At 43.0% G+C, this 13,367-nt stretch overlaps 1 protein-coding gene across 2 annotated transcripts in view; it reads left to right on the top strand.

The window, feature by feature from the left end:
• LOC8030469 (calcium-transporting ATPase type 2C member 1) overlaps nt 1-13,367 on the top strand; it is a 48,685-nt gene that overhangs the window by 20,122 nt on the left and 15,196 nt on the right. For both annotated transcript variants that reach the window (XM_029988199.4, XM_029988200.4), the window contains exons 7-15: nt 1,459-1,611; nt 1,744-1,812; nt 1,884-2,026; nt 7,090-7,214; nt 7,545-7,642; nt 7,795-7,890; nt 8,455-8,544; nt 11,765-11,869; nt 12,883-13,036. In XM_029988199.4, the coding sequence (XP_029844059.1) occupies nt 1,459-1,611; nt 1,744-1,812; nt 1,884-2,026; nt 7,090-7,214; nt 7,545-7,642; nt 7,795-7,890; nt 8,455-8,544; nt 11,765-11,869; nt 12,883-13,036 (1,033 nt within the window). The remainder of the gene's footprint in view (nt 1-1,458; nt 1,612-1,743; nt 1,813-1,883; nt 2,027-7,089; nt 7,215-7,544; nt 7,643-7,794; nt 7,891-8,454; nt 8,545-11,764; nt 11,870-12,882; nt 13,037-13,367) is intronic.

The raw sequence follows: 13,367 nt of genomic DNA, 5'->3' as shown, positions 1-13,367 counted from the left end.
TTTCATTTTTTTACTTTATTAAAAATGTATGTGATGCTGTAGCAAAATATTAATTGGGTAGCCATCTGACACCATAATGGATCGCCTGGCAAAATATAAAAAACAAATCTAGGGGGGTGTCAGTGTCTCTTTATGCACTATTTTAGCAGATCTCAGCTGCTCATTGATGCCTAAGTATAAGCTAAACCAGTATCTGCATTATTATTTACAAGGTCCGTAGGTTCTGCTTTATTGCACTAATGCCGAGAGTGAGAGGGGTCCCTTCACTGGCATTCGAGGCAGACAGGGGCTCCCTAAGACCGGTTGTTGAGAACCCCCGTGTTGGGGTGACGTGACATGCCACAATCTAGGCTCTTGCCGAGATTCTTTATGGCACAAAACTAGAACGAAACTTACCAAGTCACCTGTTACTGTATCATGATTTAGTTATTTTTGTGTAGGAGTTGAATGCACACTAGATGGAGTCCTTGCAACCCCCTTAATAACAGGTTTTGCTTCTACTGGATGGCTTCGTAAAGGCTGTCTCACCCCCTGGGTTCTTCGCAAACATTCCAAGGAGTTAAGGTGGCAATGCGGGCTAGTTGGTGCATATCTTCAAAAATTGTAACAGCATGCGAAAGACAAGAACACAGAGTAAATAGAAGAACACAGGACAAGCGCTGACTATCAGCTGAAACATTTAATGAAAAGAACACAAAACATCAACAGTGGCAAAAAACTAAACTGTCAATCAATGCATGTCAAGGAAGGCAGTCTCCTTCCAATGTAAATGGAGCGATGTTTGGCTAAGACATCGGTCTTCCCCTTCTTTTTTAAGGGCGTAAGCTTCCAGAATCTCTCTGGGCATCTGATCCCACCCTTCCGATGATGGTTACATTATCAAAGTCAGGGCAACACTCGCAATCTTTGCGGTGTAGAGGAAGGTGGCCCACCGCAGTCTATTGGAGGGTTCAGTCATGCTCTCTCCTTCTCATGTTCACGCACCTTCCTCTACACTGCGCAGATGGCGAGTGTTGCCCTGACTTTGATAATGTAACCATCATCGAAAGGGGCGGTGATCTGGTGGCCAGAGAGATTCTGGAAGCTTACGCCATCAAAAAAGAAGGGGAGGACCGATGTTTCAGCCAAACATCACTTCATTTACATTGGAAGGAGATTGCCTTCCTTGACACACATTGATTGACAGTGACCGTGTAGGTATTTTGTTTCTGTTTTTTGCTGCTGTTAGTGTTTTGTGTTCTTTTCATTAAATGTTTCAGTTGAAAGTCAGCGCTTCCCTGTGTTCTTCTATTTACTCTGTGTTCTTGTTTTTTGCACGCTGTGTTACAATTTTTTTAACATTCCAAGGAGATTTTTCGGAGCTTACCATGTTTGTTATTGTTCACTCGTGTGCTGTCGTGGTACCCTTTGCCTCATCACGGCTTGTTTGGTTCTTGCCAATTTCCGGGAACTGTGCAGGCCTGCGATTTAATGATCGATGAAAGCAGCTTCACGGGCGAGACGGAGCCGTCAGCCAAGGTGACGACGCCCCTGGCAAAGGCAGGCAATGGCATTGCCTCCAAGTACAATGTGGCCTTTATGGGGACCCTTGTTCGCTACGGGAACGGCAGGGTGAGTAGTTTCTGTCCAGATTGGTTGAACTCGCGTTGGATAGGACAAGTGCCAATCGTGGCTGTCAAATAAGCTGTTCTGGTCACCGTGTGAGCAGTACCGCTCATCTGGTTGTCATCGTTATTTTTGCAGGGGATTGTGATCAACACTGGGGAGAAGTCAGAATTTGGGGACATCTTCAAGATGATGCAGGCAGAGGAGGTAAGTGGGGTTTAGATGGTGATGGATGCACACAGTGTCGAATTTCTTACGGCTGCTCCTCTCGCCAACAGGCGCCCAAGACGCCGCTCCAAAAGAGCATGGACAACTTGGGGAAGCAGCTGTCTCTCTACTCGTTTGGCATCATTGGTCTCATCATGCTTCTGGGCTGGATCCAGGGGAGGCCCGTGCTTGAAATGTTCAACATTGGCGTCAGGTGGGCACGACTGGACCCTTCAGCTGGGGAGTGTATCTTATTGCCAGCTCTGGCAGCTGCAGTCTTAGAAACAGGGCAAAACATAAGAACCTCTTGGGATAGAGTCTGTTTTGCCTCATTTACGTCTTTCTTTGATCTTGAGTTTTTTCACTGTTGCGAGGTCTGTTTTGTCACTGAATGTGTTCTGTGGCTGGCACCTAACCATTTCTGTCGCCCACCCGGGCATGGAAGTCGATAAGCCGTCTGCCAGCTGAACGCTGACGCAGTGCTCGTCTTTTCACTGATTAGGCAACAGTTAACGTCTTTTTCGAGTGCGTCCCTGTTACTTCCGGGGGGGGGGGTGAAACATCACATGTTCATACATACGAGGGGCGTCCCCAAAAGTTCTCGGCCTGACCCGAAAGGAGGCAATGGAGGTGGTTAAACGGGTTACTTTTCGACATAGTCCCCTTTGAGGTCCACACACTTTGGCCAAGGATGCTCCAATTCCTAAATTCTTTATGAAAAAAAAAATCTGAAGTTTGGTACTTTAAAATATGGGTCGCAGCATCACTGACGTCATTATCACCAAAAAACTGAACATCAGAAAGTTTTCTTTTCAGCTGGGGGATGAGATGGAAGTCTGATGAGGCGAGATCTGTCGAGTTTGGTCAATGGTTGACCGCAGAAAAGCCGCAGGAGTGGATGGCAGCCATCGCCACAGCAGTGCGGTGGGGGGGGGAGGTGCATTGTCCTAATGGGATAGCACCCCCCTTTGGAGCATACTGTGACGTTTGGCCTTAATGGTATCGCGCAAGCGATGAATCAGGGTTGTGTATTAGTTCCCGGTGATGCTGTGCCCTTTCTTAAGGTAATCGCTGAACAGCACGCTTTCCGAATCCCTCAAAAACAGTGGCCATCACTTTGCCTGCTGATGGAACAGACCGAGCCTTCTTCGGCATTGGAGGGGAGGGTTGTTTATACCGTTTAAACTGGGCTTTGCTGTCGGGTTCAAAGTGGTGGACCAAGGTTTTGTTCACAATTACAAATTGAGCGCAGAAGACTGCTGGATCTGACCTGAGCTGCTCGAGATTGTCCTTGGATGTGGTGTAGTGGGTGTGGTTTTGGTCATGAGAGCAATATTGGAACCCATCTGGGCCGGTTTTCTCGAAGCGATGGTAAACCCATTTTGGTAAACCACGGTGCCTAGGAAGGAAAAAGTACCTAGGTACTGTAATAAACGGCTGGATATAGAACAACAATAATTATTTTTGATTGGGCTGTAAGATGCGCCATCTATCGGCGAAACAAGCCAGTCATTTTGTTTATCCTCTTTCTGCTGGTTGTTATCGATCTAGTATGGTATTTTAAGTCAAGATGTAGTAATGTTGTACTTGAAGACCAATTTATTTGCTTCAGATGGTACGAAGAAATTTTAGCTACTATGCTAGAGTTTGTCGACGAATATTCGAAAATGTAAGAAACATTTCCTTCAATATGTTTCGCCATAAACAACGCATAACTTTCCCGTGTGCCTTCCAGTCTGGCAATGCCGGTACTGCAGTCTCGTTTTTGTTCCTTGCGATGCACGTTTCTGCGATTCCTGCTGATCTCAACTATTTGCCCCCTCTTCCGTTCGCCCAACCGATCCACCGGTGACGAGAAGCTAAGCTTCTCGTCAGCGATGAATTGCTGGCCACCGGGGATATGCAGAAACCTCGATGCTGTCGGCATACAATCGGCGCACTGCGAACAAAAAAACAGTACAATGTCCCAGCTGTTCACCCGGAACGAAGACTTTATCGAGGATAACCCCCTTTCTCCGCAAAGTAATCGCTGCTCACGAATTGGCGTGCATAGTGTGACAAATTAAACGTGTTAGTATAAATATATACCAATACTCGTTCGCAAAACATTTTTTTACTCACCATAAAAACACTTGCAAGGCTTATGTACCGTCATATGTCCTGGATCTCGGACTGCTGAAGAGTGATGCGTTCGCGGAATGCTGCCGTCGGTTAGTTTAATAGTCCCTCCGGACTACCGCTTTGCTTGACGTGCTAATAGGTTGATGGTGCATCATTAATATAACAGCCGGATCGAAATGAATGTTCAGAACCAAGCAGAACTACCGTATTTACTCGCAGAATGAACGCACTTTTTTTTCCGAAAAATTGATGCAAAGTTGGGGGGTGCGTTCATTACGCAAAGTAAAATTTTTGCGTCCGTATTTACTCGCATAATGAACGGACCTTTTATCCTGAAAAATCGAAGTAACTTCTTATCTATTTGCGCGCGGCGCCCGACCCCGTAACCAAACTGAGCTGTGCAAAAGAAAAAAAAAATCCTCTCCGTTTTCTTTTTCTCCTAGTTCCTTGGTTTCTTTCTTTTTTTTTTTTGCCACCTTTCGCAAGCTGTTTTGTTTGCTTAGGCGTTGCTTGGGCGAGGGCTCTCCGCTTACCTTTCTTATCTCCTTGCGCGCGACGCACGACCCCCCCGTAACCAAACTGCGCTGTGCAAAAAAAAAAAAAAAAAAAAAAGAAGAAAAAAAAAAGCTCCTCTTTTCCTTTTGTTTTTTTCTCAGTTCTGTGTTTTTTTTTGTTTTTTTTTTGCTGCTTTTCGCAAGCTGTTTCGTTTGCTTAGAGGGCTTCTCCGCTCCTCTTTCTTACCTCCTTGCGCGCGGCGCGCGACCCCCCCCACCCCTAACCAAACTGCGCTGCGCAAAAAAAAAAAAAAAAAAAAAAAAAGCTTTTTTTTGTTTTTGTTTTTTCTTAATTCCCTGTTTTTTTGTTTTTTTTTGCCTTTTTTCGCAAGCTTCTCTTTCTTACCTCCTTGCGCAACCGAAAGTCCAGACTGCGCTGTGCAAAAATAAAAAAGCTCCTCTCCATGTTTTTTTTTCTTGCTTCCGTTGGATCTTTGCGAATTTTTTTAAGGCCTTTTACAAGGCGTTTTGTTCGCCCACGCTGCCCATGTATTCGTGACCTCGCTCCACCAGGATAGAAAAGTGCGTTCATTTTGCGCGCGTTGGGGGAGGGGGTCAAAATTTTGACATCTGAGTTGGGGGTGCGTTTATTACGCGAGTGAAAAAAAAAGTCGAAATTTTGAGAGCCGACTTTGGGGGGTGCGTTCATTACGCGAGTGCATTCATTGTGTGAGTAAATACGGTATTAGCCCTCATTAAGCGATGTCGTGGCCATTTGCTTGTAGGTACTGCTCCTCCCTCGGTGCCCCTGCTCTCTCAGTCACGTGACCTAGAATTCCCCCTTCTAGGGACAATAGTTAACTTTAACCCACGGTTCGCGTTCGAGAAAACGGGCCCTGGCAGAGCCCGTTTTCTCGCTTCCGCATTCCTCATTCATGTCGTAAATGTAACATATAAAAGTGATAATTGGTTGCCTCAGTCATCTGTAGAGCTTCTTGTAGATGACGTACGTGGGGAATACACGTTCTGGCACCCAAACAGCTTGCCGGCGGGTAGACGAGGAGAACAGTAGAAATGTCCTGCTGAGCGAAGCAAATTCTAAACCGTTGTGCTAGAACGCATCCAAGCAACGCGAACAGCAAGTCGTCTGCTTCTTGCACAGGAGATATGGTGACTTCAAAACGACGCCGAGCTCTGATTGGTTTCGATTGAAATGATAGTGCGTAGACCTCAATGCTAGGTGCCTTGAGATATACCCACTATTTTTTTTTTAATCAGCCAATAGGAGCTCGGCGTTTTGATGTCACGCAACCCCTGCGCAAGAAGCAGACAAACTTGCGCTCTGCTTCGACTTAAGGAAAACCTTCCGTTTTATGGTCTCACTTGCTAGTTTTGTCAGTCAGTTTTTTTTTTATTAAACTCCTAATCAAGCTTTCTTGTTTCTATTTAGTCAGTGTAAGAGCAGAAATGGTATAGGTGGTATCATAAAGTTTTCAATATTTTGCATTTGTACTTTTATCAGTAAATTTGTGCTCATTTGAGTATTGGAATACTTTTGATTTGTACTCTGTTCAGAGTATTGGAATACTTTTGTTTGATAAACAGGGACTTGAAACATTTGTATTGCCTAATGATGAACTGTAGTCAGTATTGGACTTTATTTCATACCATACTATTGCAACTTGAAATGGTTTCGTTAACTTATGGAACGTGCAATTTAGGCGGTTAAACAGTGAAAATGCCTTGTTTTCATGAACCTTAAGTTGTTTTTCTTTAGTTGCCTATGCCTACTATTGTAAATTCATGAGGGGAACCAACCCACTACCTCTGTTCTCAATGGCAGCCATTCAAATATCTTTTTTGCTATGGACTGGAATATATTTAAAGAAAGGTCGTGTTTGGAAATGATTCTAGAATGTCACATGGTGATGTTTTTTTATTGATATTTCTTTTTGTATTTCGAAAAACACACCTGGTGCTTATAGCACCAAGCAGCTCCAAGATTTTCTTATACCGCTCCGAAACTCGATTTTTGTTGCTCCTGAGCTGCTCCAAAGCTGAACTTTTACTGCTCCAAAGCTGCTCCAAAGGGGCATCTTTGCTGCTCCCAGGCCTGCTCCAAAAGACTGAAGCTTGCTTCCACCCCTGAAAGAGTAATTTGATGCAAACATTGCACTGAAAAATTGAATTCTTGCCTTTTATGTTGTCGACAAAACCTTAACGTCTTTTTATAAAAGACATCCACAAAGTAAAAAAACAAAAAAACACCACAGTTGCATTGTCCATTAAATTCCAGTTAGGAAAACAATAAGTGAGCCTTTCCTTTTGTCCCGTTACCAAACAATAGTTTTCCTAATGTGAAATTTATGCCAAAAAGTGGAACACAGAAAAACATGTTCAAAGTGCTCAAACTTATATCTTTTCTTTTAGCATCAATTGACCTCACATAATTTATAAAAAAAAAATAACTATGTAGTGTGAACAAATTAAACTTTCTGGGAATACTTTCTAGATGTTGGTGGATGTAAATATGGCATTTTTCAAAATCAATTTGTTATGCAGAATTTTTTTTTTCTTCTGGGTATTGTTTCTCTTAAGAGAGAAGGCTTTTTGTGCAGTAGTGCTTGAGAACCACGTGACGTGTCTGACCTGCCTATTTCAGTCTGGCCGTGGCAGCCATACCAGAGGGCCTGCCAATAGTGGTGACAGTCACCCTTGCTTTGGGGGTGATGCGCATGGCCAAGAGGAAGGCTATCATTAAGAAACTGCCCACCGTGGAAACCCTCGGTAAAAATGCTCCCCCCTCATTCTTATGTTCACAATGCTTGCATGTGAACATAACTTTTGCTACTTTCTGTATTGTGTATATTCTGTACATATATATGTCGTATGTTTTTTTCACATGTGGTGGCGGGCTGGCAGGCGCTCTGCGTAAGGGTTTTTCACCTATCTGCCTAGCCCCGCACACCACCACATGTGCCCATTGCAGTATGTGCAAATAAAATTATTATTATTAATATTATTATCTCTATGTCTTACTTGCTTTTCTTCGCGGTGCTTGGTGCCCAAACATGCGAGGGATGCTGCGGCTAACGGGGCAGTGTTATTTGCTTGCAGGATGCGTCAATGTTGTTTGCTCTGACAAGACGGGCACACTCACCAAGAACGAGATGACTGTTTGCAGCGTCATGACTTCAGAGCTGTACCATGCTGAGGTGACTCTCAAGCTTCCGTTGTACTCTAACTGTGTATCAAATTTTACTTTTAGATTCTTACAGTGTTATTTTTTGAGCCTGCAGTAAGATGAGTGAGTGCTCCCATGCTTCCCTTTTTTTTTCGTAAAGAGACGTTTTTGTTTCTTTGCCAGGTGACTGGTGTCGGGTACAATGCAGATGGCCACGTGATTCTTACCGAGGGTGGGGAGAGAGATGTCCAGATGGATTCCTTGCGGTTGTTGCTTGAGGTACGGTTCATACATAGTTTTCCACCATGCTGTAGGGACTGTGATTTCGTGGCCTAGTTTATTCGGGATTTTTTTAACGCTCTGCTTGAGCCACTATGATGAAATGAGTCCATTCTCCTTTTTCATTGGAGATAGAACCAGCATATTGCACATAGTTGTGCCAGGCTTCGAAAATATTATTATTAAACAAGAAAAAAGGTTCATGTGGGAGCTAAAAAATGTTAAGGCGCCTCCCAAGTAAACATTCTCTCTCTGCTCTAGAAAAAAAAAAAATGTTCCAGTGTTCTTTGTTGAATTTAGACAGGGAAGCTGCAGGGCATCATACAACACGCAACTTGCACAGTTGAAGCATTTCAGTTGTTTTAATGTACCATTTCATGGCGAATCTTGGAACAATCCTCTATGCCAGTGTGATTTTACAAATTAAAGAACTTCATTTTTGCCGGTGTTTCCAATATCTTGTTTGCAAGGAGTCGTTAGTGCTGGGATAATGTTTTCACTCGTAACTGCCTGCATTTGCTGTCTCATAGTTTTATCATCCTTTTTTTTTTAAATTTTCAACAGTGTGGCTGCATTTGCAACAATGCCGACATCCTTGGAAGTGAACTGAGGGGGCAGCCAACCGAAGGGTCCCTTTTGGCTGTTGCACACAAGGTAAACTGTTCTTATGACTGGAGCAAACTGGCCCATGAAACAAACATGCTGAACTTATTTTTTATTTTTTTTTTGTAACCTTCGACTACCAAGGGGAAAAAAAATAAGCTGCCGTAGCATCCCAGACAGACGCCCATCAACAGACGATTGATGGGCGTCTGTTGATGGGTTCTTTTATTTATTGTACTCTTTTTAGACAAATTATTGAATAAATTGTGTGCACCTAAAATTTAACGGTTTTTATTGGTTTTCCGAGCTTCTTGCAGTGAGTTTTTGATTTTTGAGTTGGCAACACTGGGAGCTAAGAAACTGGCTGCTTCTTTTTACAAAAATCTATGCTAACAATTAGAAGTCTGTTGGCAATTCTTTTCTACAATGCCAGAATAATAGAAGCCCTGTAATATTTGCTCCGAGAGCTCTGGGTGCCATCCACAAATTGAAAATGTTAGCATGTGCATAGAGTCATGCACAAATTATACCATGCCCGTTAAAACTGCATTGAAAGCAGGGTGTCGAGCAAGTCATTACTCTAGTTTGGTTTGGGTTCAGCAGCTTTGTATTTTCTTCCAATTTGGTTCCAGTTCAGTCAAGCCCACAATCTAAATATAGATACTTAGAGCATGGTCCCTTGATAGCCCTGGTCTAGAGTGTTGAACCTCAGTCGACCTTACTTGCTTCTCTTTGATTGCAATGCGGTAAAGCTCCTCTCCCATACCCTTCTTGCATTGTGCACCCTTTCCACTTTGTTCCCTTTCTGAAGCTCTGAAGTTGCCCATGTGGAAGAGAGCCTCGAAGTCACAGAGGGGGGCTCGCTGAGCAAACACACTCTCTGTTTCTCAGTTTATTTGTCATTTTGGGAAGTCAAGTTTTGTTGGCAAAATGGAATTTTTTCAAAAATATATTGAAGTCGAAATTATAAAAACAAAAAGGGCTCTATACTGCACTAGCCTTGGCAATTTGGGAAAAAAAAAAAAGAATACCCACAATGTTATTAAAAAAGAATTGTTGCAAGCTAGAGCGGCTTTTAGATTTCGAACTTTTTGCTATTATGCTTCGTTGTGCTTATCGGATCTTGTTGTGATTCACCCACAGTTATTAGAGACGTGCTAGTAAAATTTCTGCTCTGTAGTTGTTTTCTAAGTTGCTTCAAAATAAAAATAAACATTGAAGGTAGTGCGATGAGAGGGTGCTTTAAGGTGCCCTTTTAATTTACGCCAGTTAATGCCATCACTCCAGTAGACCTTTCTCAAAGTGCGCAGTGTCGTTTGCGGTGCTGAAAGGAATGCCAGGAACTGTCAGAATCGGCTGTAGTAGAAAACGGAGGCGAGCAACTGCACTAGCCTTCCTCTCTCTCTCTCGCTCTCTTCAATGTCACATGATAGACACTGCAGGAGCAGTTAGGAGCATTCAAGACATTTTCACAATTTGTTGCGCACTTTGCTCACGGCCTTTCGGAATTACTGCAAAAGATCTAGTATGAAATAGTGTTTCTAAAGAGCAATAAAGAAAGGTACAATCTGACCTTTTAATAGGCATAAAATGACTTTGTATATGGTAATTGTTATTCAGCAGTGACCACACCGCTCACATATATTTAAACAAGACTTCACCACTGATGTTTAAATTGGCCTAGTATAACCAACGGCAAACAGTGCAGCTGTCGCCGAAACACTTTCCAGTGAACTGGTAATCATCAGAGGAAGTTGTGATAAGCACATTTATTGCAAACCACTTTCCAGTGAACTTGTAACCATCACAGGAGATTGTGGTTTGGTTCTGGTTCCAGTTCATTATCAAAATTTGTCAGTTTTGTTAAAGATTCAGTAAAAAAAAAAAAAAAAAAGGGTTGTAGTTTTTTAATTTTTTTTTTTATGGCTTTCTGGTTTGGATTTGGGTTGGAAGTTGTCATTTGAAGACCATATTTTTGCTACTGGGCTTTGTGATATCACATCAGTCATGTTGCTTTCATATAGCATATAAGCTTTCACTCATACATTGCAGCAGGGCTGCCAATCCGAGGGAAATTTCCCAGATTAAGCTAATATTCAGGTCTATGTGGGCTGTATAGCATTCATCCATCCATCCATCCATCTTGCTAGTTTGAGGGAAATTTTGAGCACCGTATATTCTGAAATTATGTAGCTCAATTATAATTTTTTTTCGAGATAACATCGAATTTCAGCGGCTTTGGCTACATTTGGGTTACTTCCTTCAGCCGTTTGGCAGTCTGTGGTGCGACCATCTGGCAACACTGGGGAGTACTTGGCTAGGTGGTGCAAGGTACCGCCCCTTATAAAGGGTAAGGCCGTTAGCATTCATCCATCCATCCAACTTCTTTCGGCAAAATAAGTTCTCATCATCCTTTGAAAAGCTATGGAGGTAGGTACCAGCGAAGTTGAAGATTCTGAGAGTGTTGCTGTGCCTTCTCGAAAGAACGAAAAGCTTGAGTAAAAGAAGAAATGCTACAATGCCTGGAGATATACCATGACTAATAATATTTCGTGACGTGCTATCGTGTTTCGTGTGTTCGAGTTCGAGGACTCTCGCTTGTGTTCCACCTTTTGTTTTGGACTGACTAATATAAAAAGCGCAAATGAAGTTATTAAAGCAGTATGTATCATGTTCTGATGACGTGCACAACATTTAAGGTGAAGATAGGGTTTCATTCATCAGTTTGAATTTACCGGGATGTAGTCTGCTGCTTGCGCAGGGGTTGCCGTGACGTCAGAACGACGCCGAGCCCTGATTGGCTTTGGTTGAAAGGAAAGTGGGTAGACCTCAATGCTAGATGCCTTGAGGTCTACCCACTAATTTTTTTAATCAGCCAATAAGAGCTCAGCGTTCTGACATCATCGCAACCCTTGTGCAAGAAGCCAACAAACTTGCGCTCCGCATGCAATATATTTCTCATAGTAAAAATGGAAGTGATGCAGAAGACAATAAAAATTTAGTATTATATATTTATTTTTGGCAAGCGAGGGTGATTTCGGCAGAAGTAGGGAAATTTCAGGCGTCCGCTAGAGAAATTTTGACTTCCCGTGTTGGCAGCCCTGCATTGCAGGTATGCATTTTGCAGCCTTCAGTCTTATTCTTTTCTATTGTTTCACATATGACAATTTATGTCTTATGTTTAGATGTGTGAGCTCTAGATATAGGTAATAGTCTACAGTTTTTGTAGAAGTGATGCTTTATCCTTGCATGTTTATTCTGCCTGATACAGATGGGAATCTACGATGTGCGGAACCATTACGTGCGTCTCCAAGAAATTCCCTTCAGCTCTGAGCACAAGATGATGGCTGTCAAGGTCATTCCCAAGTTTGGAGGGGTCAGTGGTTTTTGCTCACGGTTTTTCTTATTTCTGTGGTTAATTTGGAAACCAACCATATTTTACTCGTCTTAATTGTATATTTTGATCAGAAAGAGCATAAGGACATTTTCGAAGATACTTTACAGTTTTAGGGGGGGGCTCATATCTTAGCTTCGTTTGATTTACTCACACCCCCTGCACCAGTGCAGAAAAGTGTAGTGCAGTTTACTTCCGGTATGTGTATTTAGATACGACTGGAAGTACAGTGCCCTCCACTTTCCTGCACCGGTGCAGGAGGTGTAGGTAAATCAAACGCAGCTGGTGTTGTCATTTTCGAGATTTGCTCACCTCACTGAAACTAAAACCAAGCCAGTTTTGTGATGTTAGTAGGACAAGATATTATACCGAAGTCATCCTAGGTAAAGGAAGATGTGAAATTGGTTACCAGAAAAAGTGACAGAGTGCAGACGCGTTGTGAAGAAACCCTTATCGTACTCGCCTCGGCGCATCGTGACGGGGGTGTGGGATCATAGTGTAGAAGGACATTGTTGATGTTACAGCGATTCCACCGGTGCTCTAGACTGAAACTTACTAATTTCCGCTTCATCCTTTTGTGGCTGTTGAATGTCACTCGATAATTGTACGCATATATTTCTCAATTGTAAACACATTACCATTGGAAGAAGGTGAAATTTCTGGGCACGGCAAAACATCTTTACTCTCAGTTGAACTAGCGGAATTGTTGTATAGCATTGCATCACAAATTTGGATGTATGCCACCAGGAGATGGTCTCTATTCACTTATGTCACGGCTCTGTTTTTTTTTGCAGCTATGAAACCAACCTCAGACACCTACGTTTCTTTCTTTTTTCTTTTCTGTGATTGCATAAAGTGTTTTACTTTTTTCTGTCTAAATGCCTTCTCTGACCATCTGATCCCTAGCAGTGGGTAGTTTGCCTGCTTTGAATTTTGGAGAAGCATATTGTCCTTCTGTGCACAAATGAATATTTGGGGAACTGGCGTGTTTGCAGGAGCAGGAGCAGTACTTTGTGAAGGGAGCCTTGTCCAAGATCTTGGCCCATTGTACCCACTACAGCAGCCACGGGGTGGCGGTGCCCATGTCGACTGAGCGTGCTTCGCAGTACATCAAGGAAGCCCAGTTCATGGGCAGGAAGGGACTCCGAGGTGAGTCTCCGCGCTTGGACGTGTGTCTGCTCTTCATAGTCGTGCAAATGCACTGGAACGTGAACATTCCATCTTGGGTGTCTCACCTTCCACCACTCAACTAGCTTCATTGTGTGTCCTTGAGAGGTCCAAATTAACTTGGGCCCAAGATGGTTCTGCCGCCGTCAGAACTTAGTTTGTGTCCTGGTGCCTGTCATTTTGAGTAGAGTTTGAGAACTTGCATCCACACATTAAATTACAGTGAGTGCCTTACAACTCTTTTTACCTGCCCAAGACTTTAGAAGAAACATGTAAGAGGACAGAACACAACCATTTGCAATTAGTAGTGACT

Source organism: Ixodes scapularis, unplaced genomic scaffold, assembly GCF_016920785.2.
Source record: "Ixodes scapularis isolate PalLabHiFi unplaced genomic scaffold, ASM1692078v2 PGA_scaffold9__187_contigs__length_104089568, whole genome shotgun sequence".
Classification (NCBI taxonomy): Eukaryota; Metazoa; Arthropoda; class Arachnida; order Ixodida; family Ixodidae; genus Ixodes; species Ixodes scapularis.
Note: the sequence above shows the minus strand (reverse complement) of the source record. Positions and strands in the feature narration are given on the sequence as shown.